Raw genomic sequence first — 24516 nt, 5'->3', positions numbered from 1 at the left:
AATGGGTGCCGGACTGTTTGTTAATGTCACTCAATTTTAAGAGCTAGGGATTTACTGTGGGAAGCCCAACTACATGACTCCATCCCCTTGCCTAACCAGTGATGTAACAATTCCCCAGTCCAAATCCACTGACCCAGCTGCTCAGGGATTCAGCCAGATTTCCAGTAACTACTCATGACAGCCACTGACGTCGAACTCTGGAATTCCCACATTTATTGAATGTGAAGTCATTTTCCTTTTCTTCTTTGTAGAAGTTAGGAATTAGCAATTTAGCCAAAGGCTTCAGCCTTCCATAAGGGCGGTCAGTGGCCTATGATCAGGCTGCCCAGGGACAGGTCAGACACGGCCACATGGCTGAGCTCCCAGGGTGCCCCAGCCCCATACCTGGTATGCATGGTCGGCCTGAATGTGCCAGAAGGAGCCAGGAGCTGACTTGCTGAGAGCACCAGAGGGCAGGTAAGAGTCCAGGCCACGGTGTTCTGGGCCTGAGGACTGGGTTTTGGGAGGAGGTGGTGGAAGGAGAGCAAGGGGCGGGCTGGTCATGCTGGGGGCGGGAGCTGGGTCAGCTGTGGGGGCGCCAGCAGCAGCTGCTTCCTCCTTCATCTGCACCTCTGTGTAGTAGAAATCCTCCTCCCGCTTGAACTGGTCAGAGTCCACAGTGTCTCTGTGAGGGAGGGAGGTGCAGTGATGGTCAGTTCAAACACAGGGGACACCGTGGCCCAGGAGGGAAGAGCACTTGCTCAGGCCAACCCAGCCAAGTCCCAGAAGGAGCCCACGAGCACGTTCCCCCAGGAGTCCCACGGCTGATGCGGTGTCACGGAGCAGTGGGTGCTTGCACGCTAATGGGCACCGCTCTTCCCCGCACCTAGGGCTCCTCCTCTCACAGGACGTGTGCACACCTCTCCTGCTGCAACAGTCATCTGGCTCTGCCACAGGCCCTCCCTGGGCCCCCCTGCTTGCGGTCACACTCTCTCCTCAGGGGAAAGCGCTGTGAGTCAGTGTCCCCGCCACGAGCAGCCCAGCTCCAGCAAGTCAAGAGCTAACGGAGCCCCGGCTCCCTGAGGGGACGCAGGCACGGAGCCCACAGTGAGGTCTCACCAAATTACCCAATTTCTACCCAGAGCTAACACCTTCTGCTTCCTAAGGTGAGGCAGGAGGACACATGCACAAGATGGACGGAGCTCCCTTCCCAGGAACAGCATCACCATTCACCATGAGAGGAGGGCCCCTCTTTCCCAGCACAGCTCTCTTTGCCGGCACAGGGGCCGCGGTAGGTGGCAGGTGGTGTTCTCAGCAAGTCATTTTCTTGGACCCGTTCTCGGTGTGGGTCATGGGCAATCGGCAGGGCGGAGGAACACCGAGTGGGTCCCCAGGCAAACAGGCCCTGGGCCCTTGACCTACCCCAGGTGGAGGGCTTTGACGTGTCGTTTGATGCCCACAATCGAGCGCAGAACTTTGCCACAGTTTGGCCACAGGCACTTGTACATCACCTTCACGGAGTTCTAGGAGAAAGGGAGATGGGATCGTTGGCTAGGCTCATCCTCACCCCACAGGGACTTCAGCGGCCCTCAAACAAAACCCAACAAAAGCCTCTAGGGCAGGGATTCTCTGGGACCAGAGAAACGGACAGGCAGCGGCAGAGAGCCAGGACCCAGGAGATGGTCCTCATGTCAGCAGCAGCGTTGGTGCTGTGGGGAAGACCCCGCGGGAGGCCCTCGCCCACAGGCCCTATAGGAGCACCACAAGGAAGGTAGGGATTGCGGCAGGGGTGACAAGGAATGGGCATGGCAGAGGAGGAGTGGGCCCCTGCGGACGTCATGAGGGAACACAGGAACAAAGGGAAACGGAGATGGGGTGGAGCCTGAGAACACGGAGGGCCTGGGGGGCCTCCGCCCCGCCCCTGCCAGCCCCAAACTGATGTCGGCCCCACACCCTACCACATACCTTTCTTTTGCGTGGAGCTGGTTCATCCAACAGGAAAGCATCCGGGTCTGTCTCAAATCCATTATCCGTCTGGGGAGAACCAAAGGCATCCCCCAAATACTTGGGGCTGGCCTGGGGGTGGGGAGGCGAGGGAGTGGAAATGCCACTGCTGGCGCTCCAGTGCCCACTGGTGGTGCTGCTGCCGCTGTCGGACACATCACCGCTCTCCTTCCACGGGTCACAGGTGGCTCGAGAAGCTGACCGGAGAGAAGACAGAGGGCGCTCAATGCCATCCCCAGGCAGGGCTTCTGGCCCAGCTCTGGCTAAGCCAGATTCAGACCAACAGCCCCCCTCGGAGACCATGAAATCCGAGTCTGGAGTCTGGGTCCCCAAATCCAACTCCTGGCTCTGGCTCTGCCTGGCTTGGCCACTCTGGGAGGGGGGGTAGGGGGACCTCCCCAAAACCTCTCCTTTCTGAGCTTCCATGAAGTAGCCCTGCTCTGCACTTCACAGCCACGCTCATCATCATTAACCAAGAGACACACACTGCAACTTCGTTTTATAGATTATTCATAGAAAGACAACCTAATGAAAATGTATTTCTCACTTTGTATGTTAAAAAAAAAGGAAAAGCAGGGGGAGAGTAGGGTGTGGGGAGTGGGGAGGGGAAAGCCCCTACTCCTGCACCTGCACCCAGAAGGGTAGGTGAGCGCCGCACAGATAAGCGTTCACAGTCTCACTCGGGACCCTTTCCCAACAGCGGAGTCGGGTGGAAAGGCCGACTTGAGAGCTCCTGGGCCAGGCTTTCTTGAAAAATGCCTTTCGGTAATTAAAACCCGGGCAAGGACATCAACATCTGAATGTGGAAGACATTTCTGCCCGCTCTTACAGCGGCAGGAGGCGGACCATTCACCAGAGCTAGCGACAGCCCGGTGACTCCCACTCTCAGGCACAAGTCACACGGCTGCGGAAGGAAAGACGAACTCTGAGCGTACCTGACACGGCCCTGAACCCCCTGCCCTGTTCCCAGCAGTGCGTCTGGAAAGGGACACGGGTGAAATTCTCAGCTTCCACACTGCCTGTCTTCAGGCTGCTTTAGGCCCCACCCAGACTCTCCCTGCGCAGGCCATAAATCCGGATTGATAGTACAGGAGAATCTGAAATTCTATACACGGAAACAGCAGGAGAAGGGGGGGGAGCCTGTGACACGTGGAGGTATGGTGGCCACATCCCTGGAAGCCCCAACTGCCAACACGGGCAGGTGTTCCGTGGAGCTGCCCTACCCTGGATTCTGAGAATGACTACCACATCCCCTGGGGCAAGGATTACAATCCTACCAGTGTTCTCTCATCCTGCTCCAGATTTCCAACTGCTTCTGGGCTTATCTAGGCATCTGAAATAGACTCTCAGCATTACACGTTTCCAACGCATTACATGTTTCCTTCTCCTCCATGTGAGAAGCCCAACCAAACAGAATGGGATGGAGGAACTCTTCCTTCCCTAATTATCACTGTCAAGTCTCAAAGCTAGAACTTCTTAACCCAGAGTTTCAACATGTACACAGAGAGCTTAAAACAGGGTAGCCCTTTGGGGCGCCTGGGTGGCTCAGTTGGCTAAGCGTCGAACTCTTGATTTTGGCTCAGGTCATGAGCTCAGGGTCCTGGGATTGAGCCCCAAGTCAGGCTCCAAGCTTGACAGGGAGTCTGCTGGAGATTCTCTTTCTCCCTCTCCCTCTCCCCATCCCCACCCCCAAGCTCGCTCTCTTCCTCGCTCTCTAAAATAAATAAGTCTTAAGGGAAAGAAAAAAACCAGGGTAGCCCTTCAGGGAAGAACTCAGGAGCCACCAACAGCCCAAGGGGTCCAGGGCCCACACTTGTCTACTCAGGAAACCTATCAGGGAAAGAAGCGTCAGGGAGCAGAATGCTACATCTAGCGCGACCAGGACTCTAGAGAAAAAGGGCAGGGCAAACAGCAGGCCCGCCCTACAACACAGCAGCCTTCCCGGGGGAACCGGTCAAAAGGCTCAAATGCTGAAACCGGCAAACTGACTTACAAAGGAAGAAAAATAGAAAACAAAACATTTAATAACATAAATTAATCTATAAGTTGTAAGATAAACATAAATGACTCTACCATTGATCAATAAGATCTTCTAGGGCAAAGTTAATAGATATTCTATACCATGAAAACAAAGTGCCCCACTGCAAATGCACAGCTACAAGAGTTGACAGTGAATTTCTAAGAAATATTCATAATTTCCTCTGTTGTACACACACACATACACACACAGCCAGCCTAACACAAAGAACAAAGAAAATAGGTGGTTTCTGTGCAAAGCAAGGCATATGATTACAGCAAGGTATAGACCTCACCTTGCAGAATACTTCAATATCATAAGCTGCCAAGAAAGCCTTATTTCTCCACAGACTTTGACCATACGATCGGAAATATACTGTCATGGAAAAAAAATCTTTAATAGATGATTAACAATGCTTGTCAAACAGGGACCTAAGATATCAGGATCAGGCGTATTAGCAGTCAGGTGTGTATATGTTGGTGTCGGGCTGTGTGTGAACACACGTTTATGTACGATACATACACACTCGTGCACGCAGCCTGATGGGAACTGGAGTTAATGACTTTCTTTCCCTTTATGATACTTTCCTGACCTTCCTGCTGTTGACAAACCTCCTGGATCTCCTCAATTTGTAGAACTTCCTGAAAACGTAAAACTGACTCCTTCCCTTCCCGTTTTGCTTGTGCAGCTCCCGGACCGCAGGCGTGTGATGCTGAGCTCCGTGCCGCCTGACTGCCATGACTCCCTCTAGCAGCCTCGGCACCGACCACAGGGTCTGGGTGAAGAAAGTAAGCCTGCCTCGTCGCTCCTTGAAATTTACCTTCCATCCAGGGCAATTTCTTATGAGGGATACCTGCAAAGGCCACCCTCCTCCTGCCATATTTCCCCCTAAGCTTTTAAGTAGCTCGCAATTCAGTTAGACGTCACCAATGGAGACAAAGTTATTCCCTGGGAGTAAGTTAGGCCAGTCCGATAAAGAATTTCGAAAAGAACTTCAGGTTCACTACCGGTCTTGTCAAACTACTAGCATCCAGCAACCCTTCTTCCTCCCGTGTTACTACCAACAATGTATTTTGGGCATCGCACCAGAAGGATTTTCTTTTAATTGAGAAATTTGCTGTGAAGTCACACTATCACTTTGCATTAAGCAATTCGATTTGTTAGACTTCAGCTCGTGCATTCCAGGCCCTTGGCCTGTAGGCCCGCACTGATTTACGAGGCTGAAGTAGGCACTTGGAACAGGGGCATGAATCTTCTGAGGCCACTAGGGGACCAGTTGGTAAGCTTCCCCTTCGTGAGCTAAAGAGTCCTCAACTGGCCTTGTTCAGGCCCCCACCAAAGTGCCTCGCTCACTTACTCCCATAGAAGAACTTACTCGAGCGGCCAGTGTGGCTCAGCCTCGTGCTCACTCATCTTCACAATGCACCAGGAAACTCCTCCCCAGCTGAGGAAGCTGAAGAAAAAGAATGGAAGCATCTAACTCAATGTCACTCAGGGAGTCTGAGGAAGGAGCCAGTGAGAAGAGACTCGGGAAATCCTACTGCCAGGCAATGGGCCAGTCAAAGCAGAGGCAGTGAGCGGCGGGCCTGCGCCACACCCAGTAGCCGCCAGGGGGCCCCCTTCCTCACCGGAGAAGTTGGCCTCGGCCCCAGGAGGGCTCTGCACGACGGGGCTGCAGGACAGGGACGTCAGCACCATGGCCGCCATCATCTCATCCATTTCCACTGCGTCCGACTTCCTGGATTCAAGTGGGTGAGTGCCAAAGGTTACTTCCTGACACAGCGGGGCGCGTGATCGGCTCACACTTCTGGACTGTCCCCTCCATGCCCCCACTCCAATCAGCCAGTGTGCGTGCTAAATAAGGCATGAAGGTCTCTCCTCACTCTTCCTGAAAAATACCCATGCGGAACTGCGTTTCTCCTGTCAGTCAGCCCGAGTGCAAGCAGGTCGGTCCCCATGCCACTGCCGACACCTGGAGGCAGCGCCATTCTCCCCCAAATTCACATCAGACCTCTAACTGGGGGTTAAAGTGGAGAACTTTATTTGGGGGAAAGGAAGGGTGGAAGCCATAAAATCAACCATTGGCATAAAAGATGCCTGCTGGAATCGGAAAGCACTAAAATTACCTTCCTTTCCCCGCCTTCTATTTAAATTGAAGAGGGAGCCATTACACTAACCAGTTCTTTCCCCTCCCCTGAGAAAAATGATGAGGTATTCTGATAGCTTCTGAACCTAGTACACAAGCCAATGAGCAAGTAAACCAGAAACACTAAAATAAATCTCCTGGTGCAAATCTCAATGCTTTCCACAGCAGAGTTCTATAAAATTTTACATGTAATTTTTTAAAAATCCATATAAAGTTACATTATATGGAAGTAAACTTAGAGCTGTCTATAAGTTACTGTGAAAGTATGAAGTTATTCTGAAATCAAATTCTAGGTGGCTCATTTATTTCAAAGAATTGTATTAATTCATTCTTCACTATTCAGATCCACTGAAATATGCGGCTGGGCAATTAAACCAAGACTGGGAATATATCAAACAAATTAGCATCCCCTTTTTTGTGTGATCTTTGAGTATTTATTTCTACAGAAGAGCTAAACAATTTCTTTGCCAGCATTCCACTGAATTCACAATCAAATATTATTGCTCTGGTCTGGTCTGAAGACTCTGGATAGAACGTAACAGTAGTACCCACTGCACACACAGAAGAAGAGGGGGAGTGGGACCTAACTGCTTGCTATAGAAGCCAAATCTCCACTAGCAGATTTTCCTTCTAGATCTTAAAAGATCAATGTACACCAGCATACATAATATAGAAATTAGGAGAGATATATAGATACAGATATATTCTCAGGGAAAAACTGTATTATAAAATTCTAAAGCAATATGTACATTCTTCACTCACCGATGGTTTTGAATATCTGAGCCAGGGGTCAGCAACCTGTGGGCTGTGGGCTAACATGTTCTGCTGCCTGTTTTTATATGGCTTGTAAGCAAAGAACAGCACAATTTTCATATGGTTTTGAAAATCAAAAGTATTATCTCTTGATATGTGACACATAAAAATTATAAAAAATTACAATCTGAGTGTCCATAGTAACGTTTTATTGGGGCACGACCGTGCCCCGTGTTTATGTATTGCCTGTGGCTTCTCTGACACCACCACAGCGAAGCTGAGTTGCCGGGATGAAAACTGTTTAGCTCACAAAACGACGAGATTTACTACCTGGCCCACTCAGAACAAGTTTGCGCATTCCAGATCTAAGCCATTTTTTCCTGTCATCATGAAAAACTACTAATTTTAATTTAAGAATGAAGGAGGGAAATAGTCCTTAGCCACACCAAAGATACACCACCATAACAGAGTTACAGGGAAGAAAAATGCCATTCTGGGGTTTTGGTTTTTTTCAGAGGATGCCCCCTCTCTGTATTCTATTTGTCCAATATCTTGACAACTAGACACCGAGGACTTTCACATTCCTTCTCCATCACAAGCCATCCCACAACCCCACACCTCACCACCCACATGACTTTCAGAGCCCAGAGCCCAGGTGCTCCCATACAAACCTCTTTGGGACATCAATGTTCCTGGAGACAGGCCTATAGCCTGGTGCCTGAGTTCCCTGCTCCAGAGGTGGTGCCTGGGGCACGGGGCCCTGCAGCTCAGCCAGCCACACTTCCTCTGCTTTACAGCAGATTTGTAACTTCTGATCCAAAAGCCAGACAGTCACCTTATCCTCTGCCCAGCTATGCTGCTCCACCAGTCCTGTGCACTCTTGGCCCCCATACCACACAAAAACCTGAGGGGGAGAAAAAGAGCAACGAGTGGTCAGACGTGGTAGCTCTTACACCATATGCCCCCAGTTCTGAGAGCCGGGATCCACCAGCCACAGACAGCGTCCCTAACTCATTTTTCATTCAAGCAGATGTTCCCAGGTGCCCACTTTCCTCCTGAGCACCCAAATTAGCCACAGTGGATCAGTTCTTCCCCAAACAGATCCTTATAAACTCTCTAGATAGAGCAAAAGTGCCAGTTTCTGGAACTTTTTTCTGATCTTGAAATCCGTGTACAATTTAAGTTGGTAATATCTTGAAATAGACTGTTATAAGCATAAGATGTTTTCTGTAAGCTTCATGGTAACTAGAGAGAGAAAACCTCTAGTAGATACACAAAAGATAAAGAGAAAAGAATCAAAGCATTTGACTAAAAAAAAAAAAAAAATCAACAACTCACAAGGGAAGACAGCAAGAGAGGAAGAGAGGAAGAAAGGAACTATAAAACAGTGAGAAAACAATTAACAAAACAGGAAGTCTTACTTATCAATAATTACTTTAAATGTAAATGGATTAAATTCTCTAACCAAATGAATTTGGAATCTGTATCCATCCTCCCAATGTCTTGCTCTGTCTTGCCTTTGAAGTCCTATATATCTGCTGCCTGTATATATCTTCAACTATGACCTTGAATTGATCAACCCTGCATTTCTCCCTTCAGAGAATTCTAAGTCTACCTTGGGACAGATGGTAGGCATGGAGAAGTAGGCTGACCACTCTCAAGGGGTGCCTAGCAGTTGGCAGGTCACCTTATATCATGGGAAGAGGCCTGGACAACACAAGCCTCAGCAGGAAACAGAAGGCAGAGTCTCTATTTATGGGCCCTTGAGAAGGCAATACACTTGGACCTAGTGATTGTATCAGGTACAGGGGATGACTGGGCCCTCCCCACCAGGGGAGGGAACACTGGAAAAGGAAATCCAAATGTCATTCTGACTAAACACCTTTGCCTCTTGAAAATGTCTACAGGTAATTCAAAGATGCAATATTTTCTGTCTCTTACAAGCCTAAGATTCTTGTTTGGTCAAGTTGGAAATGGAGGCAGATTGAGAAACTGAGCCCCTGCCACTCTTTGAACTGAGGCTAAGTAGGCCTGCGTCTGAAATAACAGATGCCAGACAGCACTGTCATGGAGGAGCCCTGGGTCTGCTAATGATGGCCCATTCTCTAGGGAAGCCTGCTGCCCAAGGGCCCACACAGCTACAAGTAAAAGGTCTGTGCACAAACTGGTGCCCAGAGAGTTTCTGGTCTGCCACTCAGGGCACTGCTGGCCGGCCAGCCCCAAGCCTGGGGAGATCAGATACCTGTCCACACGGGGATCAACCTACCTTCTGCCCAGGCTGAAAGGCCACTTGCTGGAGGCCAGAGGTGCCAGGAGCCTTGAGGATTTCCTTGGGCTGCTCCTGGCAGGAAGTGTCCTTGGAGGCGAGGAAGGGCTGGGGAGCCACCCCTTCCAGCAGCTCAGTCTGAGGCTCTGAGGGTGGGGCAGCCCCAGGGGGCCCCAACACCCGGGCTCCCAGGAGAGACCGCTTCCCAAGGCGCCGAGACAGTACGCTGGCCATGCTTCTGCCTTTCCTGGGGAGGCAAAGGGACAGAGAGTCCTTTATTCATTATCTGGAGGAATCAGGAAGCTTTTAGAACAACGCCCTGCGTGCAGCAGGAGTCTGTAAGTATCCATTAAAGTAGATGAAACCGTTTTAAAGTAACTTCTACAACTCCTTTTCTTTTTACACAAGTAACAGCCACTCCTAGTAGGACATTTAGAAAATACTGATAAGCACTAAGAAAAACAAATCACTCAAGATGCTGCCCCCCAGAGATACCCAATCTTCCTACAGAACATTTCATGCTTTCTTCAGTGTGTGTGTGTGTACACACACACACACACACATATACCTTCTATAGCTGCAAAAATGGGATTATAGTTAGGTAAACTGAATTCTCGCTTAATAGCTTGCATAGGTTTTACTCTATCACTAAACGTTATTCAATAAAAACAATAAAAACACTTTTAGAAACCACACAGTATTTTCTTAGGCAGATGCATCACTGCTAACTTAACAAATCCTTTATTATTGTACCTGAGAGCTATGTCCCTCGTGGTGCTGTTTAATCTGCTCTGCCTGCAGGGAGCATCCTCTGAGCTCAACCCCTGCACACACATACCAAGGATGCTTCCTGGGGTCAGGTTCCTATACGTGACATCACTAAGTCAGAGCATGAGGACATTTGTCAGAGACTTGCAGATTCTCCAGCTGAGCCAGCTTCAAAGGTGCAAAGAGCCACAGAAGTGAGCTAACTCTTCTCTCTTCATTTTACACTCGAAGAAACTAACGCTGAGAGCTTAAGTGACTTGTTCGCAGCAAGAAAAGTGGTCAGTGCCAGAGCCTGAAGGAGATCTGGTTTCTCGACTCCAGATCTGGTTCTCCTCACTGAATCAGAGTGGCCTGCACACTCTCTCCAACAGTACCTGGTGTCAGGCTACTCATGCACTAAGGGGTGACGGAACCACAGGACCACAGCCCTGACAGGACCGATGAAGACTATTCCAGGCCTAGGCGGGTTCATCCCACGATAAATAGGAGCTGTTGTGAGAAATGGTGTGTGTTATTTCAGAATACTCTAAGGCATCCCTGTACCCCCATTTATCATACTGCACAAAGCAGGGAACTGGGTAGCACTGGCCTTCCACACTTTAGAGAGGGAAAAGCAGGAAGGAGATTGAAACTGATGTTTCACAAGTCAAAATCCTGTGTGAGAGGAAGGGTTCTAAACACCCTGGCACTCAGCGAGCCCCAGGGCTGGGTGGGACCCTCAGGAGTTCTTTGGGCCCCTCCTTGACCATTCCAGAAAACAACAACTCTCTCTTCCAGACCCCTCAGCGATCTGAATCAGTCAACAAACTGACGGGAAATCCTTCCCCTGACCTGCAGCCTCCCTGCCAAGTGAGATGCAGGGAAAACACAGCGCTGGCCTCAGGCCACATGGGCAGTACCCACTCAGAGCCTGTTTCCTCATCTACAAATCACACCGCTAATACCCCCTCTCCAGCATCTTGGAGGAGCACAGGAGAACATGTCCATAGAAGCTCTTCACGGCCTGCGAAGCGTGACAGAAGTACAAACGGCACTGTTCGGATGAAGTCCACTCCAGTTCCAGATTCAGGGAAATGAACATTGTGGACACAGACTTCTACATAATTCTGTAACAGACTGAACTTTCTTATTCTTAAAAAGATGACGAGTGCTCCCTTTTTTCCCCATTGGGTAACAAGCCCTAACACCCGGGTGATCTGGACAGCTCAGCTCTGAACACCTCCAGTATATACATAGACGTTATGCTCGTACCTAATGCTTAGGAGCACTTCCTACATGCCGGACCCTATTCCAGAGGCTGTGCCGCCGTTCTCTTTCCTGCAGGTACCGTTTGCGTCATCCTTGTTCTCCTCTCAAAAAACCCCAAAGGCTCAGAGAGATTGAGACTTGACCAAGGTCAAAGCTGGTGAAAGGCCACGTCAGGGACCCCGGAATCTGACTTCAAAGTCTGTGTTTCTTAGGCGTACACCATGCTCGCCCACTCCTGTTTCCAAATACGCTTTGCGTAGAACCCATGACCTACAGCTTCTACCTCCCTATTCCTCATCTCCTTTGACTCCACTGACCTCCATCTCCACCACCTACGTCATGAACTGGCTTCATAAGGTACTGCCCAATTCCAAAGGGGCAAGCTTTGTGCTCACAACCCCCAACTACTCCCTCCTTCTTGGTTCCCCCAGCCTACTAGCTGCCCTTCTCACCAACTCCTGAGAACTAACTGCCATTGGCGACCTAACGACATGGCAGACCTCTGCAGTCCCTTCATCTCCACAAATATGAATCCTTTGCTCCTGCGCAGGGCTCGAGGGGCAGGTGCCTACCAGGGGGCCTGGCAACTCTCAGGCCTCTGTCTCTTGGCAGAAGAGGAGGACTCAGACCCAGCACTTCGCAAACTCAGGTGCCCTCCTTGTCTACAGCACTCATGACTCTTCAGCCATCCTGTGGTTCATTTCCTTGGGAGCCCTAGCACGTCCCTAATCTCCCCTGTTCCAGGTCCTCTCTTCCTTCCTACTCATTTATTCAGTTAATGTCTAGTTGAGGGATTGAAATGTGCAAAAGCACATTCCCCACTGCTGTGGTAAGTATAAAATACAAGGATTTTCATGGACCTCTACACCAATGTTATTTCTCTACCTGGAATGCCCCCCCCCCCAGGCTAACTCCACCCGTCTACAAAGTTTGGCATTTCAAGAGACTGTTCCAGTTTCATTTCTCCTGCCTCCCACCTCTTTTCCCCAGGCCACCCTCACACCAGAGGAAAACCATCACCACAGCTATGAATTCAGACCTGTTTTGAACAGTTCCACAAACCTTCTCTGCTTTTCACCCTTGTCCCAAAGTGCCTCAGGGCTTTGTTTGAGTCCCATGCTATCTCCACATCTCTCAGTCCTGGCCTCTTTCCAACCATTCCAGCAAATTATGCTAAGCAAACATCTCTACAGTAACAAAATACGAACAGGGAAAATAAGTTTAAAAGATAATAATAAAGCTGCAAATATTGAGGGGCGCCTGGGTGGCTCAATCGGTTGAACATCCGATTCTTAATTTTGGCTCAGTTTGTGATCTCAGGGTCGTGGGATAGAGACCCAGCTCAGCAGAGTCAGCTTCGGATTCTTTCTCCCTCTGCCCCTCCCCGCACTGTGCTCTAAATAAATAAATAAATAAATAAATAAATAAATAAATAAATAAATAAATAAAATCTTCAAAGTTGCAAATATTGAGAGAGAGTGTTTGGCTAGTATTTATAAATATTTTTTACTCCAAGCTTCAGACAGCACAGTATCAGAATCAGATGGAATCAGATAGCATGGTATCCTCACCACAATTTCCTTAGAAAGCAAAGAGCAGATAAGAAAAGGTGGGAGTTGCACAGCAGCCTATAGAGTTCCTGTTTAGCTGTCTGGTGACTTTACATTCAGTAACACCATTGGGAAGCTGTAACACTAAAAAGGAAGAAACATGTAAGGAGTAAATTCTTTACCACTAAAAAAAAAAAAAAGTATATTCAAGCTAATTCCCTTTTAGAAACTCAGTCACCCCCACCTTCATCCTTGAAGCCTCTGGGCAGAAACAAGAGCCTGTGACTTTCAGGTTAATTTCAGGGGCTCCAAAGAGCTAAAGGTAAAGCCGCAATGCCACTTGGAGACATCAGATGGCAGCACCCATCCATAGAAGAAAAAAAGAAAAAAACCAACGCTTTTCCTGACCAAAAAAACACAGTGGCCACCCCCACTTTCCACAGCAGGAAGTTTGAGGTTTCTACCACTGAAAATGAAGAAAGGACAGTATTTCCAAAATTCCTGGGCTTCCAGTCTTCAGATGGGGCCTGAAATATTTGGCTAACAGCCTCTGACGATGTTTTCATAAGCCTTTTTTCTTTTTAAATGTAAAGAACACTTTCCCCCTGGTTTGTGAACCCCATGCTTTCCAAAGCCTACTGCACTCGTCCAAAGCTGGTGAACCTGTGCACTCCCAGCTTGCCCCCATGTGCATTTGCTTTCATTCTCTGGCCTTTCTCCTTTAACTGGCTCAATTCCACTGAAATGCATTTTAGTATTTGATTTATTTATAGGATGCCCACATCTTAATTTTTAAAAGCAGAAGAGAAAAAAGGAAGGGAAACTGCCTTTATTAAGTACCGAGTAGGCACTAGCTTTCACAGATTGTACTTAATTAAATCCTCAGAAATGACTTGAGAGTGACGACAGTCTTCTATTTCTGATGAGGAAACTGAGCCCCAGGGAGGTTAGCTTGTGGAGGCTACATAAATAGGAACGAGCACTCTAGTAGGTGTGGGGTGTCTCAAAATACAACAATTAAGAGGCTTTTTATCTACATGGTATTTTTTTTCCTATGTAATGAACCTCAAGAGAAAAAACTAGCTCCCAATCCTACAAGTCTCTTCCATTTCCTTGTGCACTTTCCTTCCTTGAAAATATCTTCTCCACTTAGCCTGCTACCTACAAAATAAAGGTCAAGGTTTAGTGTGACCCTGTTAACAGTCCAAGCCACTGTTAATCATTTAGTGGTTCAGGAAGACCTTTACACATATCCTGCCTCTCAGAGGGCACAAAGAGATAATGTGACGATCCCAAAAGTTAAGGAAAATTTTAGCTAAGTTCATACTGGGGATTGATAGCATGGAAGCGAAGAATACCAATCTAGACTAAATACAGACTGGGTAGCATTGCCAGGGGTGAGTCGATGCCTTTCGTGTGTTTGCCAGTATACTCATTATTTTATGGACATGGCTTTATGCACAACAGGACCAAGAGAGTCCTTCAGTGACTCAGAAATGAACCTAGCACCTACAGAGGTCTGTCACGCAGGTGGCTGAAGGGCCCAGAGTAACTCCAGACCTAGAGTGACTTGCCAGGATCACCTGTTACTTTACATCTCCGGTGGAGCGTCCACCCTCCCTCCTAGCACGCTTCTATCAGTCTAACAATAGCCTCCTTCAAACCCCTCTTTCCTCATCTCTACTTCTATTTATTCTCCATTTGGTTTCTTTCTTGGGAGCTATCAGTGGTCCCTATAAACAGCTATCCCCTAATTTGCTATAGGGTTCTAGTGTAGCAAAGAGAAATCAAGAAACCTCTCTTTCAAAGTAACAATAACAGTGTTTCAACATGTAGCCCAACCCCCCCTTTACGAAGTTACTTATGGAATTCCTTGACCGAGGCATAAACATATGCTTAAAAAGCCTTCCCAGCTGACAGTTTTAAGGGGATCCTGAACCTTCTTGTGCTTCTCACCCATGCTGTTGTCACTAAAAGGTTAGAGTGGCCACCCTTGTATTTTGGTCAGTGTCCAAAAGGGGTTAACCTCAGCAAACATCTTCTGATGTACTAATAGCCCGTAATGAGGACATCTGCCATCAGTTAGATAACTGGAACAGACAAAATAGGAAAACAACCCCTTTCTGTGGTTCTGAGTTGCAAATTGCTATGGGACATGTGACTGTGGCTGGACAAACACCTGTCTCAGCACACGTGCGTGCGTGTGTGTTCACGTGCTCATGCACAATGGCCGCTCTCCCCTCCCACCCAAGGACACTGCAGCAAGCCAGGGCCTCACCTAGTGGCACCTCCAGGAGGCAGGTCATAAGTCAACATGATTCGACATACACCTAATGGGGTGTCTTGGGGGATGGTGGTGTTGTTGAAAGAGAGTGAAGTTTGGAATAAGACTCCCATTTGTTAAATCTTGGTACTTGCTGCCCCTCTAATGAACAATTTATGGACATGGGGAGGGACACCAACCCTCTGCCACGAGTTTCGGGTCCCCTACTGAACCTCAGCTTTCTATTTTGTGATCTCCACTAGGTAACTACTACACAGAACAACAGCTGGAGTTTTTAGTTCTTTGGCTAATATTTTGCATATGATTCTTAGCCTCTTATCAGAAAGCTAATTTTTTTCCTTTAAAAGCTATAAAGTTTAAACGTAAAAATTTTTTTCAGTGTGATTGTCTAAGCTCATCCAAAGGTCAAAATGTTGTAGCGAACCACAGCTACTATTCTATAACAGATCTCGTCGGGGTACAGGCTTCCCAGACAGTTCATTCTTCTGCAATGCCAGGGTGACCTCTGTGGGGAGATGCCTTGTGCATTTACAGCATACTTATGATCGTGTGCGAATATGTCCGTGGTCCTCTTAGTTTGCAGGTCACCATTTGAACCCTGGCAGAAGCAAGTGGCCATACCCATGTCACCACCCAAACACCGCCTGGCGGTTTTCAAGCTTTCTTTCAAGCTTTCTTTCTTTCTTTTCTTTCTTTCTTTCTTTCTTTCTTTCTTTATTTATTTATTTATTTATTTTTTTTTCTGGGATGTCTGCCCCAGAAAAAGTAAAGAAATACTCACTTCACTGGGCATACATTGACCTTTCTTCCCAGAAGCCTCTGCCCAGCCTGGCTTTTGACAGAACCCCCTCCAAGAGTGGCCAAGGGCCTAAGCTAAAACTTTTAGACCCCTCAAGTTATTTATCAGGCCCTATGACACCATTCCAAAATGTGGTGTGTGCATTTTAGATTTTCACAATACAAGCTTAAGATATACAGCACCGAGCATGTTAGTGATTGACTCGATATCAACATTTCTAAATCAGCTGTTCGAAAAATGACTATTTGGATTCTCAGGGCATTCTAATTATCATCTTTTTCTGTAGGTTTTTAAAAGCTGGATCACACTGCATCCGTGTATAATGGTTCAGACTATCAGTAAAACTAAAATTACAGACTATCAAGATTGACAGGGACCTTAAAGGTTGCCCACCCCCATCCAGGGCTGGAATCCTCGCCACAGCATCCCCTATAAGTGAGTACCCAGCCTTCCCATTATTGTGAGTAATAGATGTAATAGGATAATGGAAGGAAAAAATAAAGGTCCCAAATAGCAGTGCTATTTTCATATTCCAGCAGATGGGCCATAGAAATAGGTCATCTGATCTGGTTACACTGAATTTTCTCCAGCAAATACTAAATGACCCTGATCAGTCAACACTTTTGTCGGTCTGACTGCACAACCAACAGTCAGTCAAGTAAAAGAGACCATTCTGTCTGCACTGCCAGCAGGGAAGGAAAGCTGTTTTCACAGTTCTACCCAGGAACAAGCGCACTTCCCCTTCCTTCACACCCAGCTCCCCATTCGCTTTCAAAACCACCGCGGTGCCCTCGGTGCATTGCCCTTCCCTGCATACACTGCTCTGCATTAAACAAGACAATTCTTAGGCCAGTGCTTGGCACATGGGTAGGCTCAGTAATCTGTTTCTACTTGTTCCAGTAGGACTGCATCTCCCTTAGGCGGTAAGCACCTTGAGGATACAGACCAAATCTTGCTTATCCCATCAGATTGAAGACTGACTGATTGATTGACTGATTGATTTCAGACTTAGGATTTTAAATGGATGATATACCTATGGGTGAGGAGAGCCCCAGATCCCAAAAAAAAAATGTGTTTTAAGGAATAATACGTGCTGCTTGCCCTAAAATGAAGATAGGTTATCAAAAGCAAAGGTAGAGTTTTAGTGTTCAAACTCAGTTCTGAGACTGCAGTGTTTTCTTGAAAACAGGCAGAGAATTCTATATAAGGAAGCAGGCAGAGGTAAAACATGCTTACAAATGTGCCGTGTGAGGTAGAGAGTTGCTGTAGCACCGGGTTTGTGCATGCATGGGAGGAAGGGAGAGCACGCACACACACATGTGTACGTGTGTGCATGCACTGTGGTTAAACCTGATCTGAACTGTGCTAAAACTATGTGAGCGTTCCAGAAGGAGGCGGGGAGATGAGCGATTGCTGACTTGGCATTTTACCCAGAGCCCAGCAGGAGGGAGGAAATCAGGAGCTGAGTATCTCCTGGAGAATGAGCCCAGAGAACTAAGAGTTCTCCCCAGCAGTTTTTAAAGGAAGCATACAACAGACCTGCTCATTGACTCAAACCACCAAGGACTGTTTGAATGGCTCTTGGGTTTCCACTCACTTTAACACACACATTTGGCACACTCCCGACAACTCAAGAAAATATGGAGGGACAATCCCCATTTTACACCTCAGAAAACTGAGGTTCCTCAAGGTCGTTTATTTGCCCAAGCTAACAAGCTGTGGTGTCTGCAGCTTTCCCGGATCTTCCCTGATGTAGTTCTGTCTTCTCCACAAGTGGAGACCCAGCAGCAGGACAGGGGCTCAGGGCGGAGGGCTCTGGAGTTCACAGGCCCCCATACCTTCCCACAACCTTGTCTGGTCCTCCTAGGACTGTGAGGAAGAAAGTGTGAGTTTCACTGGGAAGAAGGGATCTATTAGAAGCACTTATGGTAATGAAAAGCATGAGCTGCAAGAAAACCACCACCCCCAAAAATATAAAACATGGAGGTGAGAATTTAAAAAGCCTAACAATCCATTAGCATAAGGCCCTGAGTAGCACACCTGCCAGAAAGGGAAGTTTGTGCACTAATGATGCCCAAGGTGCCAATCCCGAGACAAAAAAAAAAAAGGCTTTCTGATGTTCTTGCTTAGGAAGGCAGAGAAATACACTCCCTCTATATTTTTTTTCCATTTAAGTGGTTAAAGTAGAAACTATTTGGAATTCAACAGTCAGTTGAATGAATAATCACATTCCCTAAAGACAATCTACAGAACAAGGAAAAAAAGTATTTGCAAACCATATATCTGATAAGGGGTTAGTAACCAAAACATATAAAGAACTCATACAACTCAAGAGCGAGCAAACAGACAAAATCCTCAAACTACCCAATTAAAAATGGGCAATGGACCCAAATAGACATTTCTCCAAAGAAGATACACAGAAGGCCAATGGGCACATGAAAAGATGGTCAGCATCGCTCCTCATCAGGGAAACGCAAAGTAAAACCACGGTGAGGTATCACCTCACACCTGTCAGAAGAGCCATCCTCAAAAAGACAAGAGGTAACAAATGCCGGCAAGGATGGGAAGGAAGGGGAGCCCTCGTGCACTGCTGGTGGGAACGCAAACTGGTGCAGCCGCTGCGGAAGACAGGGTGGAGGTTCCTCACCAATTAGAAACAGAACTACCCTATGATCCAGGAATTCCACTTCTAGCAATTCATCCAAAGGTAAAGAAAACATTAACTCAAACAGATATCTGCACCCGCACGGTCACGGCGGCATTATAATAGCTAAGAAACAACCTAAGTGTCCATCGACGGATGAATAAAAAAGATGTATGTATATACCACGGAATATTATTCGGCCATGAAAAATGAGGAAATCCCACCATTTACAACAACACGGACAGACCCTGAAGGCATTTTGGTAAGTGAAATAAGTCAGAGAGAGAAAGACAAATACTGTATGATCTCACTTACATGTGGAATCTAAAAAAACCAAAGCAAAACAAACAAACAAGCGAACAAAAACTCATAGAAAAAGAGATCAGACCTGTGGTTACCAGAGGCAGGGGGACGGTGGGGCGGGGAATCTGAGGAAGGTAGTCAAGAGACACAAAGTTCCAGTGATAAGACACAAAGTACACGGGATATGGTGTCCAACACTATGACTGGAGCTACCACTGCTGTGTGATCTATAGCAAAGGTGTCAGGAGAAAAATCCTGAGAGCACTCATCCCAAGAACACTTTTCTCCCTTTCTTCTTTCTTTTCTTTTTATTGAATTGGAATGAGTAGATGTTAGCTGAACCTGTTGTGATAATCATTTCACAAAATACGTAAATCAACCCATCGTGCTGTATGCTTTAAACTTACACAGTGATATATATCCGTTGTTTCTCAATAAAACTGGAAAAAATCATAATCACAGTTCTTGGCAATGCTAAATAAACAGACAGTGGGGCTCATAAGGAGGTTGAGAGCCCTGCTGACTTGCCTGGCTGGAATGCACAGGTTAATAAAGGGCAGGAGCCCTTTCCTGCCATGGATCATCAGAGCACACAGGGCTTCAGGTGCCCAAGAAAGGTGCCACCTGGTCTGGGGGTGGGCCAGCAGTGTGAGACCCCAAATTAAAGATAAGAAACCATGCACATGCAGACAAGATTGGTCAACTTAGAGACACCTAACCCAGAAATCAAACAAGTGAGGACAGGGACCAGGGTGCTACCCAAATACCCCTCAGGAATCCATAGTTCATCTGGGAGGCACCCGTCTAATATGTACGTTAATGGGAAGTAAGCTGTGACCTTGGAAATAATAAATCACAAGAACCATGTGATGCTGGCATGCCAGAATACTGTCGTGGCTGAAAGCATTTAAATCTTTAAATAGGAGCTGGACACCAGAATTTGCTCTAAGACCAGAGTGGCTGACTGGCCAGAAGGGGGGAGCCAGACCTCTACAGGCCAACTTTTAATCCAACTTTTCCCTTTATTCCCCCTCCCCAATTCATGTTTTCTGTTTCCGGATGGGGGGCAGCCCCTCGCCCTGTCCCTCTATCGTCTTCTCCTGGGAGACTCTGCTCCGAGAGGGGAGCATTCCTCCAATACCAGTGGGAGTGCTTCCAATCCCCCGAGAATGCCATGGCTGAGAGGGGGAAAGGCTGGACGATGCCGACGGGGCTGAACCTGGCTCATCAAAATGGACAGCCAGCCTGTGCAGGAGAAGCCAAGCCAAGGCACACACTGCAGGGGCACTTCTCTAGGGAAAGAACGGACCGTAGACAGGGAGGTGAGCCGGTCACCTCCACCTGTGTGACTTGGGACACTCAGCCACCATCTTGGAGGCTCAATTTCCTGCCTCACCTGGGAAAAATGAGAAACATACCCAGCATCTGGAAGGCACTCGACAGATGTGTTCCCTTGCCCTAGTCCCTTACTCTAGACGGGTGCTAGGTAGCTACGTAATGTCAACAGGCCACACTGAATGCTCAGCTGCCACCGTCACGCTGGCAGCTGGGAATCGCAGTTAGCAAAGGACAGTCAACAAGAACCAGTAATACAACTACTGACTCCAAAGTAAACCACGGGTGAGCCACTAATTAATGGAAATCACAACAAAACTGATTTCAGCAGGATTGGGGGAACCGAGAAGTCCCCCATATTCCATTTGGAGGCCTATTGGCCACAATGAATCAACCCCAGCGATCAGTGCTTTGAGTTCAACACCCAGCCAGACAGCTTCGCCCCTGCAGTTCAAAGTCAGGACCCGGGCCACTGCCCATCTCCCACGTGACCTGGCCCCTGCTCTGCTCCCCCAAGCCAACTCTCTTTTGGTGCCCTGCCCAGGGTGGTTCGAGGCCTGCTGCCAAAGCTCCCTGAGGCGGAACCCGACCAGCCTCTCTGAGCAACCTCCAGTGGCGGCCTCCCAAATCTGTACCCCGCCCACAGACACTTCAGTCTCGGGTTCCAGCTGTCCCAGATCTGGACCAGGCCCACACCATGCAGCCCCGCACGGGACTCACCGGAGACCCAGGGAGAGGGGGACCCAGAACAAAACCTGCTGATGTTCAACACAGGGGCCCCGGCTCCTACCGACAAATGGAGCAGAATAATGAAGAAGCCTAAGCTTCAGCCCCCGCCTTTAAAGACCATTAGGCCGCATGGAGCGCCCACCTGGATCACGCATCCAGCACTTGTTTCTAAAAGCACTTAAGATCCTCCAGGGCTACATTCATATATCTATGCTGTATAATTAGATGAATGAATCAGAATTTGCTTCTTTCAGGAAAAGGCAAAAACCATCCAGCACTCTGACACTGAAGCGTGATGAAAAGACGGTTTTCAGGATGAAGCTCATAAAGTTCAATGAATGTGCATGTTAAAATTTTAAGTGTTTGACATAAGTTAATTAAGCCGAGATAAAGTATGTTATAAATCTAAAAAAAAAAAAATCATCTGCTGGGTGACTGGAGGGTGAGAGAGACAGACGCATTTCCCCAGAAAACAGAAAGTCAGCCTAAGTGAAGGGACGAGAGACACCATAAAGGAAGACTGTTTAAATACACAGTGAAAAATGAACACCATGGGGGAGGGGCTGACCCAAAGCACAACCACTAAGGGGGTACCATTCCCTGGAGAGGGCCGTTTCAGGAATCTTCACGCCCCAACAACTACAGGGCTGAGGCTGAGTTCAAAGACAAAACAGAGGCAGAGAAACTGGCTGAATGAGTGGTCACCCCAGTCTTGGCCCGGGATCTTGGGGTGTCCACTCTTGAATGCGCTCTCTGAAATGGACAGGCTAACGGCATTGGGCAGAGTGTGCTCACTGGTGAGGAGGTTCTAAGCCAAAGTGACAAATAAATGTGGAACAATCACAGAGACCAGATGGCTCACGCTCCTGAGTTTTGAGAGAAGTGAAGGATGAAATCAGAGCTCAGTGGGCCAAGACACACAGGCCGTGGTTACACGGGGCCGGGGAGCTCCTGCCTGCCTCAAGGACAATCAAGGAGGCCACCCCCTATCAGGCTGGCAGGTAGACTATACTTAGTTCGGGGCCAACAGAGGACTAGAACCTTTTGAGGGAAAAGGCACTGCCGTGTGCACCAGAAACAAAACTGCATCTACTTCATTTGAACTGTTACAGAATAAACCAGCAAGAGAAAAAGAGGGGATCTTCTCTGTAATAAACAGCCTTTCAAAGACTGATGTTGCTTCAGGAAGGTTCCAATAGCTGTTATTTGCCAAAGCCTTAGGTGCCAGTCACTTGCTAAGCATTTCATGTACTGTATCACATTTCATCCCTCACAATAATCCCACGGGAGAAGGACCATCATCTTCTCCATTTTACAGATGAAGACACTGAGGCTCACAGAGGAGCAGTCATATGCCCGAGGCCACAGAGCCAGGAAGCGAGGGAACGGAGATATGAGCTCAGCTATGTCTGATTCCAGAAGCTATGCTCTTTCTACTGTATTATGCAGGAAACCTATGCATCGAGGAAGAGGAGGAAGAGGCTAGACTCAGTGACCTCTTACAGAGGCTCCTTGTTAGTAAACTCGAGTCACTGAGAGGTTAATGTGGTGGTGGTGGTTTGGGCACGGAAGAGGAAATGAAATGGGCATTGTGAGAGCAAAGTATCAAGTGTGGGGCTCACCCAGGGTTAGGACTAAAATTATCCTTATTTAACACTTTTATAAATACCCCCAAGAGAATGCAGAATGAAAGAGTCAGGGCTGCAAACGAACTCTTAACCTCCCAATGTGTGACCTTGGGCAAATCGCCTCGCCATTCTGTGCCTCAGCTTCCTCACCTACGAGGAAAACTGGCTCCTACTCAAAGGACAAACTGGGGCTTTAAGGAAGCAATGCAGCTTTGTTTTCAATAGTCTCTTGGTTTTAAAGGATCCCCAAGCTCCTCTTCCTGGAGATTCTTATTTGCTGGGTCTGACAGAGAAGCCTAGGGAAAAAATGAAAAAAATGCACCTCAGGTACTAATAAGCACCATCCCTTCCTTGCAGAGTAACTGATACACGACAGCCAGGAAAAACAGAACAGAAAAAAGGCATTAGGGGCACCTGGGTGGCTCAGTCGGTTAAGCGTCTGCCTTCGGCTCAGGTCCTGATCCCAGATCCTGGGATCAAGCCCCATGTCCAGCTGGGCTCTCTGCTCAGCAGGGAGTCTGCTTCTCCCTCTCCCTCTGCCCCTCCCCCTGCTCATGCTCGCTCTCTCTCAAATAAATAAAACTCCCTAAAAAAAAAAAAAAAAAAAGAAAAGAAAAAAGGCACTAAACTGAGTAGTGATAAGCCAAACTTATGGGACGATTACAAGGGAAACTTTGAACAAATAGGAGGAAAAGCAGCCAGTAAATTCCAACAATGACAAGGGCAATATAACACATTTAAGGAAAAAACAATCAAGACCATGTGAAAGCTCTGGGGCAACAGTCAGAACCCCATAAAAGGACTTCGATGTCACTGTAGATCAGACTGTCATACTACTGTGGTCACCAAGGGCAAAAGACAGACGGACAAACTGTCTTGTCCAGCAGCACTGCGAGAGTACTAAAAACAAACACACTGACCACCTACAACCCCCCTGAATAAAACTAGAGATTCGTCCACACTGAGAGCACTGGCTGCCACCCACCAAGAGAGACAATTTGTAAAACCAGAGGGCAGTTACCTAAATGGGCTGTGCGATGGAGCAGGCATGCTAAGAAGGCCAGAAAGACCAAGGCCAGCAAGGCCCTGAGATAAGGTAGGGTGCCAACTTTGTCACCGAATCCTGAAATGACAGAAGAGGTACCTTCTGTTGACACTCAAGGGAGACCAGAGGAGGAGATGCCTCAACACCCCCAAAAGAAGGCTATGTAAATGCATCACTGAGTTTGGACAAGAGATTTAATGCAACAGGGGGGACCCCCCTGGGCTCAGAACCAGAACCGTTTGCTTAACGTCTGCGTAAGGGATCTGAAGGCAAATACATGTGTAATAATTATGGCTGCAAAGTGCCCTGCCTCTCGCCAGTGAGGTGAACAGCAGCACCAGCATGTGCCTTCAAGAAAGACACAGCCAAGTCCTCCCTCACCACACTGGCTCCTAAAAGCATGGATCTGGCCTGACACGACGAATTTTCATGATTTCCAGGAGTTCTCGGAAATCCAGAGATGATGGCAAGAAGTGTAAATACAGAGAGACACACATCACCCTTCTCCAAATAAAATGAAACTGTTAATAAAAGTAACATGACAGAGCTCTAGATTTTTTTTTTTTAAGAACACTAAAATGCTTCCAAATGTGCCTCACCCTTGGCTTGAGCATTTAAGCCACACTTGGAATTCTAAAGATGTCACAGAGAAGAATTACAGATGCACTGAAGGTCTCCAGTTTGGAAATGAACTGGATTTAAAACTCACCATCCAGAGTCCTCAACGTGCTACTCAACCATCCTGGCATTCCTCTCCACACAACCGTGACCAACATGCAGACCAAAGTCCTTGGGGAGACCAGACAGAATGAACAATGGGGCTCAGAGGGGCTCTTCCCAACACCAACCGTGTAGCCCATGAGCCCTGACTCATGGGGGGGGGCACACACCTAGCAAAACGTAAACCCTGCCCTAGTCTTAAAAAACAATTGCTTCATCCGAGCCACAGCAATCAGACATGAGAGGGGGAAAAGGCACCCATATTGGTAAGGAAGAGATTACACTGTCACTATTTGCA

General features: G+C 47.8%; 1 protein-coding gene across 2 annotated transcripts in view; it reads right to left on the bottom strand.

Annotated features, from left to right (window-relative positions):
• The window catches only part of ZNF395 (zinc finger protein 395), a 43115-nt gene that overhangs the window by 4505 nt on the left and 14094 nt on the right, over nucleotides 1–24516 (bottom strand). For both annotated transcript variants that reach the window (XM_045773978.2, XM_045773977.2), the window contains exons 2-7: nucleotides 9166–9412; nucleotides 7571–7803; nucleotides 5629–5738; nucleotides 1945–2180; nucleotides 1402–1502; nucleotides 385–664 (exon numbers count right to left, since the gene is read on the bottom strand). In XM_045773978.2, the coding sequence (XP_045629934.2) occupies nucleotides 385–664; nucleotides 1402–1502; nucleotides 1945–2180; nucleotides 5629–5738; nucleotides 7571–7803; nucleotides 9166–9399 (1194 nt within the window). In that variant the 5' untranslated portion in view covers nucleotides 9400–9412. The remainder of the gene's footprint in view (nucleotides 1–384; nucleotides 665–1401; nucleotides 1503–1944; nucleotides 2181–5628; nucleotides 5739–7570; nucleotides 7804–9165; nucleotides 9413–24516) is intronic.

The sequence above is a fragment of the Ursus americanus genome, chromosome 13, assembly GCF_024610735.1.
Source record: "Ursus americanus isolate L20-20 chromosome 13, mUrsAme1.1.p, whole genome shotgun sequence".
In the NCBI taxonomy this organism is placed as follows: domain Eukaryota; kingdom Metazoa; phylum Chordata; class Mammalia; order Carnivora; family Ursidae; genus Ursus; species Ursus americanus.
Note: the sequence above shows the minus strand (reverse complement) of the source record. Positions and strands in the feature narration are given on the sequence as shown.